The 26513-nt window shown below is 40.8% G+C and overlaps 1 protein-coding gene across 7 annotated transcripts in view; it reads right to left on the bottom strand.

Annotated features, from left to right (window-relative positions):
• The window catches only part of Phf20 (PHD finger protein 20), a 146033-nt gene extending 119946 nt beyond the window's left edge, over positions 1 to 26087 (bottom strand). For 2 of the 7 annotated variants that reach the window (XM_063248435.1, XM_013150271.3), the window contains exons 1-3: positions 25964 to 26049; positions 18881 to 18939; positions 4610 to 4724 (exon numbers count right to left, since the gene is read on the bottom strand). In XM_063248435.1, coding sequence (XP_063104505.1) covers positions 4610 to 4692 — 83 coding nt within the window. In that variant the 5' untranslated portion in view covers positions 4693 to 4724; positions 18881 to 18939; positions 25964 to 26049. Of the gene's footprint in view, positions 1 to 4609; positions 4725 to 6806; positions 6865 to 18880; positions 18940 to 25963 lie in introns of those variants that run through there. The other 5 variants (XM_013150274.2, XM_063248436.1, XM_063248434.1 and 2 more) reach the window with 4 other exon arrangements.
• Positions 26088 to 26513: the final 426 nt, after the last annotated feature.

A 26513-nucleotide genomic window follows, 5' to 3' on the forward strand; every position in this document is an offset into this window, starting at 1 on the left:
AAAAAATTCTCTGAACAATAGAAGACTCGATATGGCCTAAAAACTAGCTATCATGGAATTATTAACTATATTACCATAACGATATAAAGCAAATAGGGTAAACATCATAATACAGGCAGAATGTCTAGGCTCAACTTTTACATTTGATATTTTTCAAAATAAAAACTAGAGACCTGGTGTGGTGGGGCACATGGTAATCACAGCACTCAGGAAGCTGAGGCATGAGGATCAACTACCAGAACAAGGCCACCCTGGGCTACTTAGTGAATTCAGGGCCAGCCTGAACTATTATATAGCCAAGACCCTGTCCCATTCATTCATACATACTTAGAAATTATTTCCTTATAATCTCAAAAGCAAGAACAAATAATCCAAGGATTCAGAGGTGAACAGCCACTGGAAATAAGCCATAAAGAGGTGGATCCCAGCCCCACACACAGGGCTAGGATTTCATGAAATGAAAACACACCAAACACATGTACCATGGCTGCACCTGCAGAAGTAGAACAATGTAAATGAATCACTTATTAGAGTAAAAAACAATCATTTTCACTCTAGAGATAATAAAACAAACCCTCTACTATTTTAAGCAAAAACATTCAAAGTCTAACGTCTAACTAAACAAATAAATGATTAATTCCCTAGGTTAGGAATTTGGCTAGACACCATCAAAATGCATTTCTCCGTGTTTTTAAAATTTAGGAATCAAGGCCGGGGATAGAGCTCAGCGGCAAAGCACCTGCCGGGCAAGAGCAAGGTCATGAGTTTGATCCCCAGTACCAAAAACAGTAAGAAAAAAAAATTAATAATCGAAAACATGATTCTGTTAAGAGAGGTCATAAACTCAGCCTAACTTGGGTTCAATGCCTATTCCTATTCCTATTGCCCTTGGGCAAGTGACTTCATCTCTATGAACATTTTATTTACCACTAAAATGAGACTTACAATAGCTCCCCATACATCACGGGATTGCCAAATGGAAGATTAAGTAAGACAATCCAGGAAATACATGATGACCAGCACTCAACAAATGTTATTATTTTACAGGCCCAATGATTTTCCTTTCAATGTTAACTTGAGAATTTTCTTCCTAAAAATTTTTACAAATTGACCACAATGTCTCCATTTCTATAGTAAATTCATAACTAGGTGAGAAAAATAAATGAATGTGTTTTCCTAGTAATATGAAACACAAAATACAAAATAATAGCCAGGTAGAATTGTGTAGGCTTGTAATCCCAGCACTCAGGAGGCTGAGGCAGGAAGATCCATAATGTGTTTAAGGCCACTATACAGTGAGTTCAAGGTCAGCCTAAACTGCATAGGAGATCTGTCTCACAAACAGCAATAAAAACAAAAAATACAAATTACTGATTCTATCTAATCCAAGTATCAAATCAACTGTAATTTCTCAATCTGTCTACAAAATAACTGAGACACAGCTAGGGGAGGAAAAGTAATTTAACCAAGAAAACACAGCCAGCAGTTAGATCACTGAGACTGTAATACAAAGTGCCTTACCATGGGCTGGAGATTTAGCTTAGTGGTAATAAGCACCTACCTGGCAAATACAAGGTTGTAAACTGAATTCCCAGAACCAAAAAAAAAAGAAAAGGAAAAAACACACCTCACACAAAAGCCCAAGAAGTTGTCACTACACCAGATAGGGCTTTAAAATACATGCAGACAACCTACAAACTAAAGATATAACCTCAAGTTCACAGGAAGGGCTATTAATCTGCCACATGCATTTATAAGGGTAATGAAGGCAGCAAACTTCTGGACATAATGCAAGGACCTTAGATTTTAGTCATGTATTCCCAAGAGACCCAACCAAGCAAGCATTACTACTGATACAAGCACAGTACGCCTCCTCTCAGACTCTTCCTGTGCCCAAATGCAGTTCCAGCTTTCCCTTTCCTAAGACTCTTCCTCCTCTTCAGGCAAAGCGGGAACAGACTACACAAGGCCAGACCACTCCAGCTGCCAGCTGGCACCTTTGCGTCTCAGATAACACCAAAAGCGGATGGAACAATACTCTATCCACTGCCTGACATAAAGTCTGCTAAATTAAAAAGTGAGTAGTTGGTAGAAGACTGAAGCAAGAGGATCTGGACTACACAGAGAGACCCTGTCTATAAAAAAAGAAAGAAAATATATGAGCAAAATTATGTTAAAATAAATGACTCATGCTCAAATTGTGGCTCAGTGTTAAAGCACACACTTAGCATCAAATAATAACAAAAATAATAGGGGTCAGGGATATAGTTCAATGGCACAGTGCCTGTCTGGCAAGTGCAAGGTCATGAGTTCAATTCCCAATACCAAAAAAAGTAACAATAATAATGGTAATACTTACAGCTGGGCACTATAGTGCATGCCTATAAAGCAAGCATTAATCAACACTGAGGCAAGATGACAACAAGTTCAAAAAAACCCATCTGGACAACTCTGTGAGGTCATCTCAAAATAAAAAAGAACTGGAAATGTAGTTCAGTAGCAGAATGTACCTTAGTTCAATCCCCAGTACCATAAAATAATAATAATAACAGACTCTTCAGCCTGAAATCTACTTTTAGACTGAAACTGGGTAAGGACAGTAAAAGAAAATGAAATAAGAAACATGAATTAACCCAGAATGGTAGCTCACACCTATAATCCCAACACTCAAGAGGTTGAAGCAGAAGGGTCATTAAAAATTTGAGGCCAGTCTGGGCTACACAGTGAGAACAAATAAATAAAAAAGTAAACAAGAAAAACAAAAAAGGTATAGTGATGCAGCTCACTGTGAAAGCCATAAGTGTAATCCCCCTTACAGCAAAAAAATAAATACTAAAGCTAACCACAACAGTGGTACAACCACTTGGAAGGCTGAGGCAGGAGGATCTCAAATTCAATGCCAGCCTGAGCAAATCAGTAAGACTCAGAATAATTAGGGAAAAGTATTAATTAAGGGAAAGTAGTTCAGTGTTCCTGGGATTTAATCCACAATATAGTACCACAATCAATCAATCAATTAATACAAAATAAAAAGGGATGGAGAAAAATTAAACAATAAAAAGGAGCCGGGTGTAGTGGCACACACCTATAATCCCAGAACTGAGGAGGCTGAGGCAGGAGGATTACTGCAAGTTCAAGACCAGCATGGGCTACAAAGTAAACTCAAGGCCAGCTTGAACTGCATAGTGGAGACCCTGTCTCCAAAATAAATAAATAAATTTTTAAAAATAAATAGCCAAGCATGGTGGTTCACGCCTGTAATCCCAGCACTCGAGAGGCTGAGGCAGGAGAATCGTTGCAATTTCGAGACCAGGCTCAGCTACAAAGTGAGCTCAAGGCCAGCCTGAACTGAATACAGAGACCCTGTCTCAAAATAAATAAATGAATAAAAACTAGGGGCTGAGGATTTGCCTCAGCCACATGAGTGCCTGCTCAGCAGGTGCCAAGTCATGAGTTCAATCTCTGGTACCAATAAATAAATAAATATAAATTTTTAAAAATCAAAAGGGCTGGGGGGGGCTGGGGATTTAGCTCAGCGGCATAAGCGCCTGCCTTGAAAGCAGGCAGTCGTGAGTTCGATCCCCGGTACCGATAAAAAGGAAAAAGACAAAAAAAAAAAAAAAAAAAAAAGGGGGGGGCTGGGGAATGTAGTTTAGTGGTAAAGTAAACTCTGTTTAATCTTGACTACCACCAAAAAATAATTACAGATAAAACAAACAAGCTAAAGGTAACTAGATAACTATGTTGGGTGTCTTTAATTCTAATAGTACAGTTTTCTGCCAGGTACTTCCTTGGCACTCTTTTTCTTTTGTTCCGAGAAAGGGTCTCACTTTCTAGAACAGGCTGGTCTCTAACTTGGGGCAATCCTCCTGCCTCAGCCTCTTGAGTGCTAGGATTTCAGGCATGTGTCACCATGTCTGGCTTCCTTGATTCTCTTTCTATACCAGGTACTATTCTGAGATAACTGTGCAAGTTTCAAGCTATTCCTACATGATCAAAAGGTCTGCATTCTGAAACTTCTCCCTAAATCTTGAGCATTAAAGTAATTTGTAAGATATTTTGAACCATATCACTTTACCTTTTAAGAACTCTCTCTCCATATTCTATTATTAGACTACCCCATGAGGCAAATTTGAACAGAACCATCCTGACAGATATCTTCAAGATGACTGTGTCTTAGCCACAACACACTTCACCCCAGAACAAGGGGAGCTGTGTGCAACACAGTAGCTGTTCTGATGCAAGTTCCCTTCTTCATTTCCATCTCTAATCTTTCCCTCTTCTCTTCTTCCACACAGGCAGCAAGAGAAGCAAGACACTGTCATTATTAACCCTTCCCTTCCTGTAGCACTCTTGGTGCTTTTTCCCAAACCTCCTTCAGATGAACAGCTAAGAAGGGGAACAAATATGACCAAGGGTCACAGAATGGGCCTCTGGACACATACGTCCTGCACCAAAAACAAAGGACGGCCCCACATTATAACCTTAAGTCTCTTTCATCTTCCAAGAGTCAAAGAGAAGAAAATCACCACAGAAAACCTAGGCTACCATTCTGTTTCCAAAAATCCTTTACTGAAAGGCATTAGTTAATAGAAAAATATAAAAGTACCAGTTTTTTAAACGGTCCCGGGCTTCCAACTGGGCTCCGATTTCAAAGCTGATTCCTCTTCTGTTAGGTGGATGCTTTGTCATTTTCAGTCATCAATGGGGCTGCTTTTATTCTCCTGAAAAGTCAATTAAATATTTATGAAACTCCGGCAAAGTCCACCCAAAAGTGTAGCATCACTCATTACACATAAAAAAGATAGGCATTATTCAAAACACAAAGCTGCCTGCAAACTGTCAGCACCCTTCTTCACACCTGCCCTTCCTTCTAACACAGGTGTCCCCCTCCTCCTCCTCTTCCACCTCTTGATCCTCCTCCCCATCCTCCTCCTTCTCCTCTTCCTCCCCCCTCCATTATGCTGCATCTTGTGGTCTTAGCAACTGTATGGGGACCCCATTCTCAACACCGCTTGTCAAGGATTCACCTATGCCTCTGAGGGGCACCCTCAAAATATCAAAACACATTTGCTAGCTGGGCAAGCACGATGACACTTGCTTATAATCCCAGCAGGCTGAGAGGTTGAGGGAAGACATAATTTTGAGCCCAGTTTTGGGCAATTTAGGAAACTGTGAGACACAGTCTTTTTTTTTTTTTTTTTTTTCTGTCTTTTTCATTTTTATCGGTACCAGGGATCGAATTCACGACTGCCTGCTTGCAAGGCAGATGCTTATGCCACTGAGCTAAATCCCCAGCCCCGAGACAGTCTTAAAAAATAGGGGTTAGAGTTGGGCATGGTAGCACATGCCTGTAATCCCAGCACTCAGGAAGCTGAGGCAGGTAGACTGTTGAGTTTGAGACCTGGGCTACAAAGTGAGCTCAAGGCCAGTCTGACTGCTTAGTGAGACCCTGTCTCAAAAAGTCAAAAAACAAAACAAAACAAAACAAAAAAGATAGAGGCTAAGGATGTAGCTCAGTGGTAGTATGCTTACTTAGCATACACAAGGCCCTGAATTCAATACCCAATACCACCAAAAATAAATAAAAATAAATAAATTTTTAAAAAGAGCTGGGGATATAGCTCAGTGCAAAGCTCTTGAGTTTAATCTCCAGACCAGAAAAATAAAATGCCCTCATGGGTAAATTCAATTATTTGCTGATACACTGAATAAATATTTGCTCAGATTATTTAGAGAAACAGTGAAGACCAAAGAGACATACAGGTCCTGTCTTCAAGAAGCCTTGAGCTCTCATGGTGATGCATGCCTATGAAAGGCGGAGGCAGGAGGGTTGCTTAAGCTCATGAGTTCAAGACAATCCTGAGAAACATAGTAAGATTCTACCTCAAAAATATAAATACATACACACATACACATATGGGTACATACATGCATAAGCAACTGATACCTGGCACTCTGCTTTTTGCTTGTTTGTTTGGTTGGGCTTTTTTGAGAAACAGTCTCACTACATGATTAAAATTGGTTTTGAACTCACTATATTGCTGAGGCTGGCCTTGAACTCACAACAATCCTGATGCCTCAGTCTCCTGAATACTGGGATTATAGGGATACATTACTATACTCACTCTGGCTCTACTTTTTGCAGGCTAGACTAGAATCCATTTATATTTTCCACTTTATGAGTCCGTTCCGACTATTTATATTTTCCTAAGTGACTGTCCATTTTATCTAGATTTTCAATTCTACTCAAGTAAAATAGAACAGTACAAAATACTCTTTCCTAATTGTTTTTTGGTTTTTTTATTATAACGCCCCTCCCGGCACCACTACTAGGGACTGAACCCAGGACATATAACCCCCAGGCCTCTTTTTCATTTGAAATATGCTCTGACTAGATTGCCCAAGCTAGGCTCAAACCTCCAATGCTGCTGTCTCAGCTTCTCACAGTGCAGATCATTTATTTTTGTTTTGATGGTTGATTTTGTTTGGTTTTTGTTTAATTTCAAAAGAAGTCACCATAGCCAGGTTGAGCTTGAACATGGTAACTTCCGGCCTCAAGGTTCTCACATTGCTAGAATTAACAGCCAAGTGCTGCCACATCTGGCTCTCATTTGTTCTGTCAAGCTGCTGAATACTGGGAATGGTTTGCCATCCAAACAAAGTAGTAGCCAGGCACAGTGAATGACACACACCTGGAACTCCAGCTACTTGGCGACTGAGGCAAGAGAATCACAAATTTTAGGCCAGGCTGGACAATTTAGCAACAACTGTCTCAAAAAAGACTGAGAATGTCGCTCACTCACCCCTGAGTTTGATCCCCATTATTGGAAAGTGAAAAAATTCTGAAGTAACAGTATTTTCCTTTTAAGAAAGAAAAAAAAATCACATTAGACATCTGTGAGAACAGGAGCCCCCACAAATGAAGTTTCTGACAGGCATGGTGGCACACACCTATAATCCCAGCACTTAGGAGGCTGAGATAGGAGTATCACTGAGACCAGCTACATAGTGAGTTCAAAGCCAATCTGGACTACAGAGCAAGACCCTATCTCAAAAAACAAAGAAAAAAAAAGTTTCTGGGATCACTAGGGTAGCATATGAAGTTCCAAATACAATCAGAAGGATGCACAGTGGTTCTGGTAGAAGTGTGATGGAGGTACCCTGAGCTTCAAGGGCACTAGAGGAGGACAACACCAAACAGCAATTGCTTCCTCCCATAAACTAGATCTTATAGCCTAACTGCTCCAGCAATGTCAGTCCACTGTCAGGGTACTGCCTGACTCATAGCCATCACTGGGCCATCACTGCAATGAAGGAACATAAAGATCACAGAAATAAGTCCTCATATGTGACATGTAACACCATCCCATCTTATAAAAATTTTTCTTAAAATATATTCCATGAAAAGGCAGAATGCAAAACTGTACTGCTTGGAGCTCACATTAAATCTTATATATATTAAGACCAGAAGAAAACAAACATTACAGGTGATTATCATTTTCCTCTTAAGTCAGTAGGTTCCTAAACTTGTAGTTTTTCACAACAGAAGTTTCTCATAGGAAAAAAAGATGGAAGTCTATCCATTATACCATCTGTTCCAAAGAGCTAACACTGGGAAACACAGGAAGCAAATCAAACTGAGGAGGGATGGTAACAGAGATGATTAAAGACACTGAAACACAATAAACTAAAAGCTCATAAGTGAAATAAATATACTCATAAATGAACTGATATAAGTGAAATAAATCAGACTTACATGTGTAAACATTGCATTGTCTTCTTAGTGTGAGAAGCTAGAAGAGTACGATCCAAAATGTACAACAGACATTGTGAAATAGGAACAAACTGTCCAAAAGCAAAGAGAAACTGAGATGGGGAAAGGAGAAAAGAAGGGAAAAGCAAAAATGTGTACACACACACACACACACACACATATATATAATAGTTAAAATAGTTATACCACTAATTTCTCTTAATTCATTGAAAAGGAAGTTTTGTGCTAGAATTGTCTGGACAATTAAGTGCCTATATCTTATACTCTGAATAACACATAAAGATAACAATACAACCTGGAGATGTAGCCCAGCAGCACAGGGCCTCCCTGGCAAGCATGACATCATGAGTTTGATCCCTAGTACCAAATAAATAGATAAATATTGATCCTCGGTACCGATTAAATAAATAAATACACAATGTATTATTTATTGTTACTCTATTACCTTGTTTTAAATTGTCTTATCTTCTCTTTAAAATTTAAAAAAAAAGCTACAGTAGCATAAATTTGTCATCTATATAGACCCTCAGCAAGGAAATGTCAGAGGTTTGACCACCTTTACCTAATGCTCTCCAGGAAAATGAGGTATCACATCTGACATGTAAGTATAATCCAATCAGTACAAGTCTTCATTTGAGCATGAATGAAATACTGTATACCCTTTATCTCTGGCTTCAGGCATACTGAGTAAGTCTCATTAATAACTTGCCCTCCCCAATCACATGTATGAAAAGGTGATGCCAAGAAAAGCAGGGTGGAACTGAATGCTTACTAAGCAATTACTTCCCAGGCTCTGTGCAGGAGTCAGCCTCATCACAGAGGCAATAAAGGTCAAATATAGTGACACAGGCTGGGGATTTAGCTCAGCGGCATAAGCACCTGCCTTGAAAGCAGGCAGTCGTGAGTTCGATCCCTGGTACCGATAAAAAGGAAAAAGACAAAAAAAAAAAAAAACAAATATAGTGACACATGTCTGTAATCCCAGCACTTGTGGGGCTGAAGCAGGACTGCCATGAATTCAAGGCCAGCCTGGCCTACAGAGTAAGACTACATCTCAAAAAAAAAAAATCTTCTTTATGAACTCAACCCTATTTCATGGTGAATGACCCACCTATTCCATGCTATCACACAGAACAAGATCTAGCTAATTTGAATTTCTCTTCCCATTACCTAAATCTTCTCCTCCAGCCCTCTAGGGAAAAAGGTCTTTTCTTTTGGGTGGGGAGTTTGCATGCTTGTAGTACACAATGATTACCCTGAGCGTGGGGAGTTAGTACATGTGCATAAGTAACACAGTATAATTCTTCTTACATCCCTTTCCCCTCAATTCCCCGCTCTTCACCTCTTGTTCCCCTTCCCATTTGCAAAAGATCTCCATTTTCTATTATCTTTTATGTTGCTGTTTACTTATACTTTCTATTTCTCATATAAGAAAAACCGTGCCATGTTTAAGCTTGTGTTTCTGATTTAGCACACTTAACACTATGGTCTCAAGGTACATCCATCTTTTGACAAATGCCTCAAGTTTATCTTTCTTCATAGAAGAGTAGTATTCCCATTGTGCATAAATACCACATTTTCGGGGCTGCGATTTAGCTCAGCAGCATAAGCGCCTGCCTCGAAAGCAGGCAGTCGTGAGTTCAATCCCTGGTACCGGTAAAAACGAAAAAGCCAAAATAAATAAATAAATAAATAAATACCACATTTTCTTTACCCATTCATTTTCTGATGGACATATAAATCACTTCCAAGATTTAGCATTATGAATTATGCTGCTATAAACATGGGGATTCCTGTATCATTTTAACTTTTGGGGGGTTTTTTGTTGTTTTGTATTTTTAGACAGCTGTTATGGTTTGGGTCTGGATGTTCCCCCAAGCCTTATGTAGTCATCATGAGATGTGCTTTTCTGAAATGGCTAAATTTAGAATTTCTGACTGATACATGGTCTAGTGCTGAGATTAACAGTGTGAGTGCTACACTAGCCCTAGAGTGAGTAGCCTGCATACTATATAAGGGACAGAAAGAGGCTTTCTCAGACCTCCTCTCTTGTTGCTTTTGCTATCTTCTGTAGCCATTAATGTCACCCCTCCACAGACCACCTTAGGGCCAGCTAATTATGGACTGAAACCTCTAGAAGCTGAGCTAAATAAATCTCACTTCCTTTAACTTTAGTGGTTCAGTATTTTTGTATCAGGCACAAAAGAAAAGTAAGACAACAGCATCTCTCACTATACAGTCCAGGCTGGCCGTAAACTCATTATGTGGCCTAGCCTGGCCTCAAACTCATGAACCACCTACCTCAGCCTACCAAGTTAAGCCTACCAAGATTATAGGTGCTTACAAATCACAACTGGCTTGTTTCGTTTTTCAAGATAAGATATTGCTATGTAGTTCAGCCTTGGTCTTGAACTCATGGCATTCTCCTGTCTCAGTCTCTCAGGCACCACTGCAGATATATGCCACAATGCCTGGCTGCATGTATCATCACAGTATCATTTTAACTCTTTTGGCAAGATACTGAGAAGGGAAACAACTGAGTCAAATGAAATTTCTGCTTTTAGTTTTTGAAACATCTCTATACTGATTTACAGTGGTTGCATTAGCTGACATTCCTGCTAACAATGTAGAAAGGTTCCTTTATCACCACAGCTTCACCTGCATTTGTTATTATTTGATTTCTTGATACATCCATGCTGGGCAGTTTCTTTTTAAATCACACATTAGAGGGCCAAGGATATAGCTCAGTAGCAGAGTACCTGCCTGGCAAGCTCAAGGTCCTAAGTTCAATTCCTAGTACCTAAATATTTAAATCTCAGAGTAGTTTGACTAGCATGCAAGCAGTTCCTGGGTTCAATCCTCAGTGCACACCTGTAATCCCAGCACTTGGGAAGCCAAGGCTGGCAGATCTCTGAGTTCAATGCCAGCCTGGATGAGACCTTGTCTCCAAAAACAAAGCAAAACAAAACAAACAGGATACAGAATCAGGGGTTAAAAAATACAACCTTGGGGCTAGGGATTTAGCTCAGCGGCATAAGCACCTGCCTTGCAAGCGCGTGGTCGTGAGTTCAATCCCTGGTACCAATAAAAAAGAAAAAAGACAACAACAACAAAAAAATACAACCTAATAACTACATTCCTGCATTTAGCTTAAACATATCACTTCAGCCAATCTTCAAGGCCTTGGTTTTTTCTTTTAAAAATCTCCAGCTTGTGCCAGAGATTTAGCTCAGTGGCATAAGCGCTTGCCTGGCAAGTGTAAAGTTTAGTCTCCGGTATCAAAAAAAAATCTCCAGCTTGCAGAATAAGAGAAAAAAAGTATTTTCAGTATGTCTGATAAAATCTGTATTCTATGTTTAAAACTCTGGCCAGACTTCAAATTACTCCCTTATATTCAAATTTCCCTAACCTGGAGCCCATGGCTCCACAGGAGACAGAGAGCCTAATTTATTTCCTTAAATACAGTATTCATTCAATGTTCCCTTCATCAATGACAATGAAAGCTTTAAATGTACACTGTGTAGCACAGTTTAAAGGGCATTTTCACAAACAAACTGAGACAAAGAAATTGTAACCACAAGACAAAAATTACCTTCCTTTATTAACAAAGAATGCATACTGATCAAAGACAAAAATGTCCAACTCACTTAAAAACAGACAAAAGAACTGGAGTATTATGGTGGAGAGAAGGGGAGATACAAGTTGTTTTTGTTTTGTTTTTTTTTAACTTTTTATCGGTAGCGGAGATCGAACTCATGACCGCCTGCTTGCAAGGCAGGTGCTTATGCTGCTGAGCTAAATCTCCAGCCCCACAAAAGTTTTATAAGGATGTTACAGCCACATAAACTCACCTAAATGAAAAGAAACACAATTCAAAGTAACATTTTTTGAGGGACATGGTGGTGCACACCTGTAATCCCAGCACTCAAAAGGCTGAGGCAAAATGATTGCTGCTGTGAATTTGAGCCTGGTGGACTACAAAGTAAGTTCAGGAGCAGCCTGAACTGCATAGTGAAACAGTCTCAAAAATATTTTTAAAAATTAAAATTAAAGTAACATTTTTTTCACTTCTCAAATTAGCAAAAAAATGTAAAGGTAAGGATAGCAAACATGAAGCGAAAAGAGCATGATCATATACTTCTACCAAAAGCATAAATCGTGCCAGGTGTGGTGGAGCATAGGTATTATGCTGCAAGATACTAGACTTTGCAGTCTAGTACTTGGGATGCTGAATCACGAGGACCGACAGTGTTGGAGGCCAACCTGGGCTACCTACTGAGTTCAAGATCAGCTTGAACAGGAGTCAAGGATATAGCTCTGTGGCTCAAGCACTTGCCTGGTAAACATGAGGTAATGAATTCAATCTTCAATCTCTGATACAAAAAAAAAAAAAAACAGCCTGAACTGTGAGACCCTGTCTCAAACAACCAAAAAAAAAAAAAAAAAAGAAAATGGCAACATATTCCCTGCTCTTGGATAAGCAGAAATAATACTGTCAAAACAGCTATTTTTCCAAAACTAGTAGATATATATACAGACAATCCCAACCTCTAATTCACCTTAGAGATGCAGTATATGCTCCCAATGTCTACCATACTGCAATTTTTGCAGCCAAAATGCCTATCCATGAGACCTCATTAAACAAATTATGGTTCATCTATGCAAGAGAATTGCCCTGGCCTCTCGTTACTGGAGATTAAATGTAGGGCCCACACATGCTAGGCAATCGCTATACCACTGAGCTAGCTACATTCTAATCCTATTGTATAGCTTTGAAAAGGAATAATGATCATCTGTAATTGCTGAGATGAAGTCATCTTCAACATGTATCAGTTAGGAAAAGTATGATATAGATGCATGTGTAAACAATTTAGACCAAAAATAGACATAGATCTAGTCTAGCATATGCTTAAAATTACTTGAAGCACCTATGAAACTGTTTAAATAGTTGCTTAACGATAGAAACTGATACCAGGTGTGATGACAAACGCCTGTAATCCCAGCTTTTAGGAGGCTGAGGCAGGAGGATGACTGCCAGTTTGTGATCAGTATGGGCTTATAAAGTAAGTTCAAGGCCAGCCTGAACTGCATAGCAAATCTTTGTCTCAAGAAAAAAGATTAAGGGCTGGGGATTTAGCTCAGTGGCATAAGCGCCTGCCTGGCAGGCATAAAGTTGTGAGTTCGATTCCTGGTAGCAAAAAATAAAAATAAATTTTAAAAAAGAAAGAAAGAAACTAAGCACATTTTCATTTTCTTTCCCTTTCTATATCATTAATTTTTTTCTTTTTCCTTCCTTGTCCGTTTCTGGGAATCTTCTCGCTTTTTTTTCCCCCTCTCCTCTGAGATGTTCTCCTTGGATAGCCCAGGCTGGACTCAAAACTTGTGATACTCCTGCCTCACCCTCCTGAAGTGTTAGGATTTCAGGAATGCATCCAGGCCCAAATTAATATTATAAATCTCTAATCTCTACTTCTGTTTGTTTTAAGTCTCAGTAACAAAAATGCAAGTGTTAAGATTTTTTTTTCTAAAAATAAAAAATAAATAAATAAAATAAAAAGATTTTTTTTTCTTTTTTCTTTCTTTTGTTTTGTTTTTACTTTTGTTTTTTGGTGCAATGTATTGAATGAATGCAAGGTTTCCAAATGCTAAGCACAGTATCACTGACCCACACCCCTAGTCCAGGTTGTAAGATAGCAGTTTTAGATTTTTTTTCTGAGACCAGGTTTTGCTATGCAATTCAGGGAAGCCTCAAACTCACAGCAATCTTCCTGCCTCACTCTTCCAAGTCCTTGCTCTTCATATTTTTTAAAGTTATTTAAATATGAAAAATTTTAAGGTAAGAATTTCATCCTGACACTATCTTACTGGATCTTCACAATGCCTAAAAGATGTGATTAGGACTCAAACATATTATTCCTATGGTACAGAAATGGAATTTAGTACAGAAAAGAAACAGGTGCTCAGGGGTAGATTTCTAAATCCTTGAAGCAGAAATCTTTATCAAAAGTAACAGAAATAGAGAAACCATTCACTCCCTCTCCTCCGTCACCACCATGCTTATGCTTTTAGATATAATCAGAATTTGAATGTAGCAACTGATATGAGAATCGTCACCCCATTATATAACAATATATGATATTATTAATATTTAATTGCTCAGAAAAGATAAATCTTGCATTATCCCAGCTACGGGGAACCAGGAACACTTGACCACTACCATCATTTTAGACCTCAACATGGAAGCAAAGAACAAGCTATAAAACTGCTTCGAATCTTGGGACTCAGTCATTTCCATCTGAATATTATAGCCCAGGATAAAAATAAATCAATTGTGAACGTAAGAAGAAACCAAAAGCTCCTTACATGCAATTCTAGAAAAAAAATGGATAAATCTCACACATTTAAAAATTTAAAAAAGCCAGATGCAGTGGCAAACAGTTTTTATCTCAGCATGTTGGAGGCTGAGGCAGGAAAATTGAGTTTGAGGCTAGATTAGGTATAAAATTCCAGTTGGACCTCACTCTCCCAGTCCCCAACCTGCCTGCTGGCAGAAGCACTACTTTCAGCAAGAACTCATCAGCCAGCACAGGATTCTATAAAGGAGGTCCTGGGACATCTAGGGCCAAACAGGCACAGCTAGACACCCAAAAATTTATACCAGATATTTCAAGGACTCTGCCCACAGAGACGCAAGACTACCAGAGACCTCTGACCACAGATGGTTATTAAAACTTTCCTGCCTAATGTCCCCTGCCTTCTTTCCATCCCTATAAAAGGGACAAGCACTTTTCTTTGTTGGGAGAGATGGTCTTAACAATCTCTGCCTGCCTGCACCCAAGAACAATAAATTCCATACCAGGTTTCCTTTACAGAAGCCTGGGGGTCTCTACTGGTTTTCCCCTCATCCCCTGACCCCTTTATGTTACATATGTTATGCTGAGCTACATAATAAGACGTAGTCACAAAAAAATAAAAAATAAACAAACAAAAAAAAAGGCTAGGCCTAGTAGATCACCCCTGAAATCCCAGCACTCAGGAAACTGAGACAGGAGGATCCCTGAGAGTTCAAGGCTAGCCTAGGCTAAGTAGGGAAGTTAAGGCCAGCCTGAACTATATACCAAGACCCTGAATCCAAAAACAAAACAAAAGACACTATTTAAATGAAATAGACATACACTATAAAATGGATGCCTAATAAAATAAAGCACACTACTAACTGGGCATATTTGCACATACCATAATCCTGCTTACTCAGGTCTTTGAGGCAGGAGAATCATGTTTGATGCCATGTGAGCAATTTAGTGAGAGCCATATGCTAACATAAAGCTTGTTTGTTTGTGTGTTCGTTTGGAAGAGACAGGATCTCCCTGGGAGGGGAAGAAAGAAGAGAGGAGGGAAGGGTGAGGGGAGGGAGAAGAGAGGGGAAGGGAGGGGAAAAGGGAGGGGAGGGGTGAGTTTAGCAGGGAAAAGGGAGGGGAGGGGTGAGTTTAGCAGAGGGGTAGTGGCACACACAGATTATGAACTAGAACTCTGAAGTAAGACTGCCTGGGGAAACATCCCAACACTACCATTCTTCATGTAACTCGGTGTAAGTCTTTTCTTCTTTGAGTCTGAGGCTCATCTGTAAAATGGGGATAGTACAGGTATCTACTGCATATCTTCATATTGGAATTGTGAAGATAACAGTTACTTAGCATGGAGCAGGGCAATAAGCTCTCAAGTTGTTATTGTTCTTGCAGCCTCCTACTCTTACCACACCCAAACTCCTTGCATTTCCAACCTCCAGGACCTTTGCACAAAACCACCTGCTTCCTCTGGCTGGTCACTCTGAACTGAATTCAGGTACTGGTGCCTTCCTAAACCCACTTCCATATTCTCCCATGAAAACCTGCCCTTCCCTCTAGACCACATCTATATAACAAGTGACTGTACGAGTGGGTCTCTCTCAAGAAGTAATAGTTTCTTCACAAGCACTCCAGCATCTAACAAATAATGCCTAGCCACACAAACCTTCAAGCCCAACACTCTGTGAGGCTAAGGAAGCAAGATTCCAAGTTTGATCCCAGACTGGGTAATTTAGCAAGACCTCAAAGTGGGAAGGAGGAGGCTGCTTCAGTATGGGTTCAATACCCAGCAATAGAAAAATAAACATATAAACAACATTAACAATGCAGTGTTCATACAAAGCAGTCAGATGCTATTGAAAAAAAAACGTTAGCTTTCCACTGGCAAAATTGGAATCAAAACAGAAAAGAGATCAGTATCATCCTTTGTAAGAATTAAAGCAGCTACTCATGTGGAAACTGTTTGAAAAGTGCTATCTATGGATAAGTGTAAGAACTGTTACTTATCCTTGGACACATGAAAGGAGGACAAGCACTAGAAAACAGACCACAGTTTTGTCCCTGAGGCCTAAAAAAAGCTGTATCTGTTTTCCTAGTCACAGTAGTACAATTAGAAACAAAGGAGCTGAGTCACTCCCTTCCCTTCCTTCACAGTAAATGCCACACGGCCCTAATGATTATCCATGTTTCCATAATCCCAAAACAGGGAAATTGTGTGAGCCACTTCCCTTCTCTCCACTCGGCCATAAACCAAACACCATTCTAACAAGTATCCACAATTAAACTGATATGGGGTGGGGGAAGATGGAGAACCTTGGATCAGTGGTATCTGACCCTGTAAGACCAGAAGCCTGAGTTATGGAGTGCCTTTTTTCCCTTCCCACTCAAGTACCTTTCTCCTTTCACCCTCCTTTTCCCTGTTTCTGCTACTGTCCCACGATCTTCAATAAAGGTAGCTACTTACTACACACTATGAGATGTATGCTTGGCAATTCTTTCCTTATCATAAAGAAGAACCTGGACATTTTTGGCCCACTCAACTGTAGCAACTGAACACTGCAGTCTGCACCTACAGTGCCACAGAGATGGTGAACCTTTGAGAGTTTTCAGTGGTACAAAGAGCCCGATAGAGTGCACATGCTATAGCTTAGGCACCACTGGTCCATAGTCTACAGCTCCGGATTAAGTTTTATCTGAGTTCCTTCAGAGGAAAGGGAGTAGTAAACATATCTGACTAGGTTGTCCTTACAAGATTTTCTAACTGAAGTACCATTGCATTACAAAGAAAAACAATTAGAAGATGGGGCTTGAGCCAGGCATGATGGCATACATTTATAACCCCAGTACTCAGGAAACTGAGGCAGGAGGATCACCATGGGTTCGAGGCCACACTGGACTACATAAGCAAGCCTAAGGCCAGCCTGCACTTTATAGTGAGATAGTCTCAAAAGAAAAGAAAAGAAGCCAGGCGTGATGGCTCACACCTGTAATCCCAGCACTTGGGAGGCTGAGGCAGGAGGATCTTTGGGAGTTCGAGACCAGCCTGGGCTACAAAGTGAGCTCAAGGTCAGCCTGAACTGCATAGAGAGACCCTGTCTCAAAAAGACAAAAAAAAAGAAAGAAAGAAAAGAAAAGGGTATTGGGGAAATTCACAAACATTTGATAAAAGGAATAAAATGAAAATGATAAGAGCAATATATACTAAATTCTATAGATCACGGAATACCTTAACAATACTGGTGACTGAACTTAAGGCTCTCTACCACTGAACTACATCCCTAGCCAATTTCTTTTTTTAAATTTTTTATTTTATTTTCTTCATTTTCAGATAGGATTTTTTTTGTCTTTTTCGTTTTTATCGGTACCAGGAATCGAACTCATGACCGCCTGCTTGCAAGGCAGGCGCTTACGCCGCTGAGCTAAATCCCCAGTCCCTCAGATAGGATCTTGATTAGGTACCCAGCCTAGCCTCTAACTTACAATCACAATCCTCCTGCATCAGCTTCCTGAGTAGCTGGAAGTACTGGCATGCACAAATATGCCTAGAAAGCAAGCTTTAATAACCCTATGAACCAGATTTTCTTGTTCCTGTTTTTCAGATTAGGAATAGGAGAGAAAGGTTAACATTTTTACCAATATTTCCAATAATCAATCAGGCAATTACAAGGATACTGAGCGAGGAAACAGGTCCAAACAGATTTGAGTGATCTGTCATACTAGAAAACTCTACCTCCAAAATTCATACCACAGTCACTGGTCCAAGAGGTTTAAACCACATGCCAAAGTCACATGCGGGCCCAAGTGAGGGGCAGATGCTAGAATTCAACCTCAGGAATTCTGCCTCCAAATCCTGGGTTTTCACAGTCACAAACCTTGCAGCTGGGACTGAAAGATGATCTTTTAAGCTTTCTTTCCTTCTCAATTGTACATTTCCATTTCTCATACAGGTTTCAGCACGACCAATCTCATCAAAGCACACCAGACAGCATGTACTACTCCAAGGAACCAAGGAACATTCAAGCAGCATAACTGCCTATAACCAGGAGATTCAAGAAAGGCAGATCTGGGCGTGGTGGTACACATCAGTAATGTCAGCACTTAGGAAAGTAAGGCAGGAGGATCACTATGAGTTTGCAGCTAGGATAAGCTATATAGTAAATTCAACCTGAATTATAGATAGTGAGACACTGTCTCAAAAAATAAATAAATAAATATATATATATATATATATATATACATATATATATATATATATAAATTGTAGGATGTGACAGTGCATGTCTGTAATCCTAGCACTCAGGAGTCTGAGGCTAGAGGACTCCAGTCACTTTTGAGGCCAACCTTTAAAGTCAGCCTGAACATAGTAAGAGACTCTATCTCGACAAAGAAGCAGGAGGCGAAGAAAAGAAGGCAGCAGGAAAGGAAGTGGAGAAATAGGAAGAGAAGGGAAGGGGAAGAAAGAAATAGAAAGTTTAAAAAAAAAAAAAACCCTGAAACAGAAAGTAGCCAAGCATAGTGGTATACATCTGTAACCCTTGCTCCTTAGAGAGTTAGGGCAGGACGATCACAAGTTTAAGGCTAGCCTAGACTACATTGGGATATAGTGTCTTTAAAAAGAAGAAAAACTAGTTAGTTATTGTTATTGTAAAAAGCCCACATTTCCTTTTAACACACCTTAGTCATAGATTTTTTTTGCACATGAGAAAGAGATTTCTTGAATATAAGGTCTCCAGCAGGAGAATCCAAATACTGTACTCACCTAAATGCCTAAGAGTCAGCCTTTAAATTCCTAGGATTATGTTCTTGACATGGCATAAACTGTCAAGAAAAAAAAAACTTCATTTTAAATTCTACCCAATCCCTCTTCTCCCTGTTTCCCCAAAGTTCATATATTCAAACTACACTTTCCATTCATACAGCCACCCACTTTACACTTGCTGACTCATACTGGGTTCCTAAAACTTTACTGGATTTCTCTATGCTCATTAGTTGCATTATTTGGCCAAAGAAAATAAGGTACAGGAGAAGAGGCCAGAATCCAGAAAAATTGTCAAAGTAATGCAAAATAAGCCAGGCGTGGTGGCTCACGCCCGTAATCCCAGTACTCGGGAGGCTGAGGTGGAAGGATCCTTGCGAGTTTGAGACCAGCGTGGGCTACAAAGTGAGCTCAAGGCCAGCCTGAACTGAGACCCCGTCTCAAAAAAGACAGGGGCTGAGGAGTTAGGTCAGCGGCATAAGCACCTGCCTTGCAAGCAAGGCGGTCGTGAGTTCAATTCCCGGTACAGATAAAAAAAAAGTATTGCAAAATAGTGTTTTAATTCTGATTACATTAGCCCATTGTTAATCCACAACCTATAGGACAACCCCTACGAAAAATAGATAAACCAGATAAAGTGCCATACACCTGTAATCCCAGCTCGTGGGAGGCTAAGACAGGAGATTGTTCAAGGACAGCCTAGGCTACATAGTGAGTTCAAACCCAGCCTGAACCACATAGCAAGATCCCTGTCTTATTTTAAAAATATATATAATATTCCCACATACAATTAAAGGGTTTAAACCAAGTATAATGGGTACATACCTATAATCCCCACTGAGACAGGAGGATCCCAAGTTTGAGGCCTGCCTAGGTTACATAGCAAAACACTACATAAAATAATAAATACAGCCCGGAATTTAGGATTTAGGTCAGTGGCACAGCACCTGCATGGCAAGCATGAGGTCCTGAGTTCAAGTCCTGGTACCAAAAAAAAAAAAAAAAATCAATACAGCAGGCATGGTGGAACATACCTTTAATCAATCCCAGCACTTGGGAGACTGAGGCAATAAGACTGCCTTGAGATGGAAGCCTCCACTACATAATGAGATAAAAATAAACCAATCAATATGCACACACACATACACATACACACACGCTAGGGGCTTAAGGATATGGCTTGGCAGCAGAGTGCTAGCATAGCATGCAACTGAAGACCAGTGTTAAAATGCCAGCATTATCACCTGCAAAAACCAAAGAAAACTTATAGGAAAATATGGTCATATACACAATTCAGTTAGTGATGCAGAGAACTAACAATGAATGAGAAACTCAAGGCAGACTTCTTTGAGGATTATAGGCAGTTCTGAATAAAATACAGCATGCCAATGCAAATAACATGAAGACTGAAGTAGGGAAGGAAAACAAGCTGGCTGCGTCAGCCAGAAGAGACAGTACCAGAAGTGACCTGAACAACAAAATAACTGGCAGGTTGCCCAATGGAGCACATGAAGGAAATCAGATATGCTACAAGTTTCCACAGACAACTGGGTTTCTAAGCAAGGTACTGACAAAAAGAGAGGGTAGATTTTAGAAATAACCAGCCCTTCGTGTTTCAAATGGGGAGGAAACCCAATAGCATTAAGTGACTTGCCTGAGTTCTCACAGCGAGTGCAAGAGCAGAGCCTAGAGCCAAACCAGATCAAATCTGTTACTGAAGATGATCTGACATTCATGTGAGAAATGAAGGGATTGGGGGGGAGGAGACATAAAATAGTCTAGTCATTCAGGTTTGTTCTGATCAAGGCCTGGAATAGGATCACATTGGAAAAGGGCCATGACAGTGAAGGAACAAGGTACAAAAGAACTAAGACATTCCATAAGAACGGAAAAACCCTCTAGAACTTAAAACCACATTAGACATATGGATATACAGGGAGACAGCACATAATAAACCACAACCAACCAGGTGTGGTGACGCATGCTATAATCCTAGCATTCAGTAGGCTGAGGCAGAAGGACATCCAACCCAGTCTGAACTACATAGTAAGACACTATCTCAAAAAAAAAAAAAAAAAAAAAGCCAAGATCCCTATTAAAGAATAGCAATCTCACCAGTACTGCTTTCTAGAACACTCACTTAGCAACAAACTAACAGCTTCCACTAAAGGTCTAGGCCTTTCTTACGCCCAATTGCAGAACCCAAAAAACTAGGAAGAACTACTTGGAAATTTTAACATCTGTGACTATTGCTTTGGGGTGATTCAGACTCCCGACTCACAGTACAATGATAAGCAAGGAACCAGAATGATAAGATGAGTGTGCAGTATTTACTAGAATGATTCTGTATCAAAAATTACAAGGGCTGGGAATACAGCTCAATGGTAGAGTACTTGCCTAAGTACTTGCCTAGAGTGCAAGACCCTGAGTTTCACGTCCCCACCACAAAGAAAAAGGAATTATGTCTACATTTTAGCAAAAAATAAACATTTAAATTTGACAATCTACATAATAACCAAGAAGTTTAAGCCATGGTTTAAAAAGCTAAAGTCCCAACGGCATAAGTCTGTAATCTCAGCTAATGAGACTGACAAAAGAGGATCAAAAATCCAAGGTCAATCTGGACAATTCAGCCAACTCTTATCTCAAAATAAAAATTAAAAAGGGTCAGAAATAAGCAAGGCATGGTACACATGCCTGCAATCCCAGCCCCATGGGACATAGAGGTAGAAGGATCACTAATTCAAGCCCAGCCTGGGCAATTTAACATGACTATCTCAAAATAAAAAATAAGCCAGGTGTGATGGCAAATGTGCAACTTGAGCACTTGGGAGGCCAAGGCAGGAAGATTACTACAATTCAAGGCCAACCAGGGCTACATAATGAGTCCAAGGCCAGTCTGAACTACCTAACAAGACTTGTCTCAAAAGACAAAATAGAAAAATACAAAAAGTTAAAATATGCTGGGAATATAAGGACCCTAGGTTCAATCTCCAGTACTACAAAAAGAGAAAAAAAAGCTAAATGGTAGAATAACTGTAATCCATTATAATTAACAGCCCTTAGAAGGGACCAGTAACATTACACAAACTTCTAAGGGATGTGTATCTGAATAAAGGAAGAACAGAAAACAACATATCTGCATGAAGCTAACCACCACCTTTCTATCTATACCAACAGATCTTTGGCTTCGTGTAAGAAACATTCTCAAGTGTAGTTTAACACTGGGGATTTAGCTCAGTGGCATAAGCACCTGCCTGGCAAGCATGAAGTCATAAATTCAATCCCTGGTAGAAAAAAAAAAAAAGAGTAGCTTAAGGGCAAGAGTAGTGACACACACCTGCAATCCCAGGTAGTGAGGCTGAGGCAGGAGGCCTGCTGGATTGCAGAGAGTTCAAAGACAACCTGAACTACACAGCAAGACCCTGTCTCAAAAAGAAAAAAAAGTTCTTTGAGAAGCAATGGTGTAGGATATTTTAAGGGTACAGCGCCCTAGGTGTACATACATAAACCAAACAGCCATCTACATGAACAAAATACCTGTTCACTTCAGTAAACCACAATTTTTTTTTTTTTTTTTTTTGTCTTTTTGAGACAGGGTCTCTCTATGTAGTTCAGACTGGCCTACTTTGTGGCCCAGGCTGGTCTCGAACTCACACGGATCCTCCTGCCTCAGCCTCTGGGAGTGCTGGGATTACAGACCTGGGATTATAGGCATGAGCCACTACACTCAGCTAAGTAAACCATATTTTATTAGCTACTCCTCAGCCCTAATTTTTTAAAATAAATTTAGTACTTAGTAATACATTTGATTTAAATGTAAGATCTATTTCACTTTCTGAAATAATACAGCTCAGTTCTAGGACTTTTATGCATAAGAAATAGAAAATAGTTGTTTTGAAAATACAATAGCGGTTAATTTTATTCAAGTTGCATTACTGAGTTCAAAGTACTTCCCCTAAGCTGTATTAATCCCCCAGCACCACTAGCAAGCAGGTGCTTGGCAAATATCCAGTTTCCAAATGAGATTCTAAAGCGCATCTTTTTAAAAATGAAACAGTCCTTGTCCTACTGGTAGACTTTTTAAGACCCAAACTCTTTCCCACTCTGTGTCTTCCTAAAAGAGAAAAAGGTCACAGGTGTCATTATCCCTTAAGCACCGATGTCAGCTGAGAGGAAATTAATCTGGTTGGAGAAGTCCTGAGAAATATGTGGAAAGGCAAAGACAAAAGAAAAAACCTTGTAAGAATTTTTGATGAGACGAAATTATGCCAAATATCTGCAGATTTTTCAAGCAGATGTTAGGGGCAAAGACTGACAGTTATGTGTGAATACAACGGAGAAAGGTAAGCATCCACCTCAATCTTTTGTCCCTCTACGGCAAAAACAAAGAATGTCCAAGGGACAAGAAGGTGGGGAAGGAAAGGAGAAAAAAATGACTCATGTACATGTATCAACTCCCCCACATATACGTACTTATTAAGATGTATTAAAAACGTCTACTAAGGCCAGGGATATAGCTCAGTGGCACAACATCTGTCTAGCAAGCGTGAGGTTGTGAGTTTGATTCCCAGTACCCAAAGAAAAAAAATACTAATAAAAAAAAAATTAGTTTAAAAAAAGATGGTCAAGCGGTTCCTTCAAATTACTTTTTCAGTGCTATAGATGAACCCAGAACTTTCCACAGGCTGGGTAAGCACTCTACTACCAAGCTACATTGCCAGTGCAAATCACTTCTTTTCTTGATAAACGTATGAAGATTGGTGTAGAGAAAGAAGCTTATGGTGGGCTAGAAGCAATACAGTATTAGAAAATATGCTCTCACGGGTTTGGGTTTTTTTTTTTTTGTTTTTCTGGTACAGAGAAAAAACAAGCACATCTAGCTAGAATGTTATCAGAAGTAAACCACCAGGAGCCTGGAATCCTGTGAATAATCAAAGAAATTCATGAGGATTCCTTTCCGGTTTGAGCCCAGCATCAGGCAACCCAAACAGTCCACGCAGAGACCACCTCCAGAGTAAGGCAAAAAGAACAGAATCTATAGCCACTCAACAGAGGGAATACCTGCACCAGGACAGACACTCTGATTTACAAAAAAAAGCAAGCCGGGTGTGGTGGCACACTCCTGTAATCCCAGCACTTTGGAAACTGAGGCAATCGGATTGTTGAAAGTTCGAGACCAGCCTGGGCTACAAATTGAGCCCAACACCAGCCTGAACTGTAAATGGAGACTCTGTCTCGGAAAGAAAAAAGATAAAACAGACATGAAAGGCTGTGTGCAGGCACCCCTTTAGGAGAGGGAACCTGCGGGAAGGAGTTCAGATGGTTTAACAAATCAAAGTGTGCTCAGAAAACTGGGTGACAGAAGAAAACCAGGGATTACACACACCTGTAATTCCAGCATTTCAGAGGCTGAAACATCAGAAAAAGCATGAGTCTGAGGCCAGTCTGAACTACCAAATTGGAAAAAAAAAAGAAAAAGAAAAAGGTAACAAGCAGAAAGTGCTGTGCTGAACAAAGATAAGCGCTCACTATAGGACAGAAGGGGAAATGGGTGCACTGAGCAGACTGAGAGAGAGTACCTAAAGGAGAATGTAGTTCCAATCAGAGAAGGAAAGAGGAATGAAAATGGTGGCAGTTTTTCTTCAGTGGCAGAAAAACTAAAAAGGATAGAAAGGCACTTTTCAGAAAGGAACACTCCTTGGGTGTGGTGGCATATGCCAGCACTCTGAAGGCAGGAAGATCATTACCAGTCTGAGGCCAGCTAGGGCCACACAGTTGAGTTCAAGGACAGCCTAGGCTAAGCAGTGAAACCCTGTCGCAAAAAAAAAAAGAAAGAAAGAAAAACCAGCAGCATCAGGAAGATGGTTACATTCCTACAGTTGAGCATTTCATACTAAAAGGGAAAGATTTAATACATTTAATAGGAATAGAAAGTACATAGGCTCTTGAGAAAATGAATCTTCCCTAGGACACAAGGGAGTTTGGGGAACTCACAAAAGGGTGCAGCCCCAAAGATAGAATGACTGAAAAAAAATCAATCAATCAGCCAAGCACGGTGGCCCATTCCTGTAAACCTAACACTAAGGAAGCTGAGACAGAAAGATCACAAGTTTAGGTCAACCTAGCCTATATACAGCAAGACCCTACCTCAAACAAACAAAAAGAGTGTTAATTTCCTTATTTGTGTAACACAAAATGTGTCCAAAAGGCCAAGATTTGCACCTCATTTTTAGTAGATTCCAGATTTGAAGGCTAAAAAGGGAAGTGCCTTTAAAATTTACAAAATTCTGGAAACATGTCAGATTCAGAGCCTGGAAAACATTCTTCCTTGGAGTTGTGGGAACGTATGAAACTATCCAAACACTTTTGATTACCAGACCTCGTATTTGAGGAACCTGTTAACAGAGGAACCCCCAAACTGGAAAAGTAGTATATAGATTGGAGATTTCAAGGTATGTGCTCCCCATTTGGGGGATCAAAGGGAAAGGTAATGGGTACCCCCTCAATTGGGGGGAACTTAGAAAATCTCAGTGTTACAGCTCAAGAAATGGGGTGCGTCGTCCAGATTTTCAAAACTGTAAAGGAGACACTCCCACATTTGGGGGTCTTGAAAAAGGGGTGTGCTCTCCAAAACAGGACAAAAGGTAATAAAAGAAAGCGCAGTACCAAGGCACAAGGCAACAGCAAGGACTGGTGATATGGCCCTCGGGGGCCACACAGCGCTGAGTCTGGCCCTGGCGCGTTACCCTCCTACCCCCAATACCGCCCGCTCCGCGCCCCGGGCCCGCAAGGGCCCAGCCCCCTCGAGTAGTGCTGATTGGCCGCAACCGCCGTCACTCCCATGGGGAGCCCTCGGGATTGGGCGCAGTTAGCACGCCCGCCACGCTCTCAGCAGCGGTCCCCAGGCCTCCCTCCGGGCTTGGGCGAACGGGGCCAAGCAGAGAGCGGGGCCGGGCGGGGACCAGGGCTGCGGTGGCGCCTGTCACCGTTCTCGCCTGCACAGCGCGCGCGCGCGGCGCTGGCCCTCCCCGACCTGGCCCCAGCCAGCCTGCTTCGCCTCGCCGCGCCTCGCCGCGAGCTCACCTCACGGCCCCGCTCCTGCTGCGCCGCTCCAGGACCAACCGACAGAAGGACTCTGCGTGCTGCGCACCACGTGACCCCAGGGACGCGCCCAGCGTATCCCCCGCCCCCCACACACGCACCATCGCCACCACTGGGTGACGCAGCGCCCAGGCGGCCCCGCCCCCTGTCCCGCCCCACCGATCACCGGGGCGACGGCTCTTGCAGACCGCGCCCACTGACTTGAGGCGCGGGAACCAGTCTTGCGTAGGCTCAGGAGCACGAAATTGCTCTCTACTCATCTGTAACCAGAGATCACGCGAACCACGCTGCTGGTTATTATCCACCGTCTGTTAATTTTGTCTCTTAAATACATCTCAAAGTCTCCCACTTCTCTCCATCCTCAGCTCTAGGCCATCCTCACCTCTCTTCAAAATGATGGTAGTCACCACCTCTCTAAACTACCCCTTATAGCCCATTCTTCAACGCCAGCCTCGTAACTAAAGGCTGTTTACCCCTCCTCTCCAGATTAAGATCTAAATTTTACACTTACCTATCAGGCTCATCGGAATCA

The sequence above is a fragment of the Cavia porcellus genome, unplaced genomic scaffold (assembly GCF_034190915.1).
Source record: "Cavia porcellus strain 051 isolate PalLab524CR breed Dunkin Hartley unplaced genomic scaffold, mCavPor4.1 scaffold_5, whole genome shotgun sequence".
NCBI classification, from domain to species: Eukaryota; Metazoa; Chordata; class Mammalia; order Rodentia; family Caviidae; genus Cavia; species Cavia porcellus.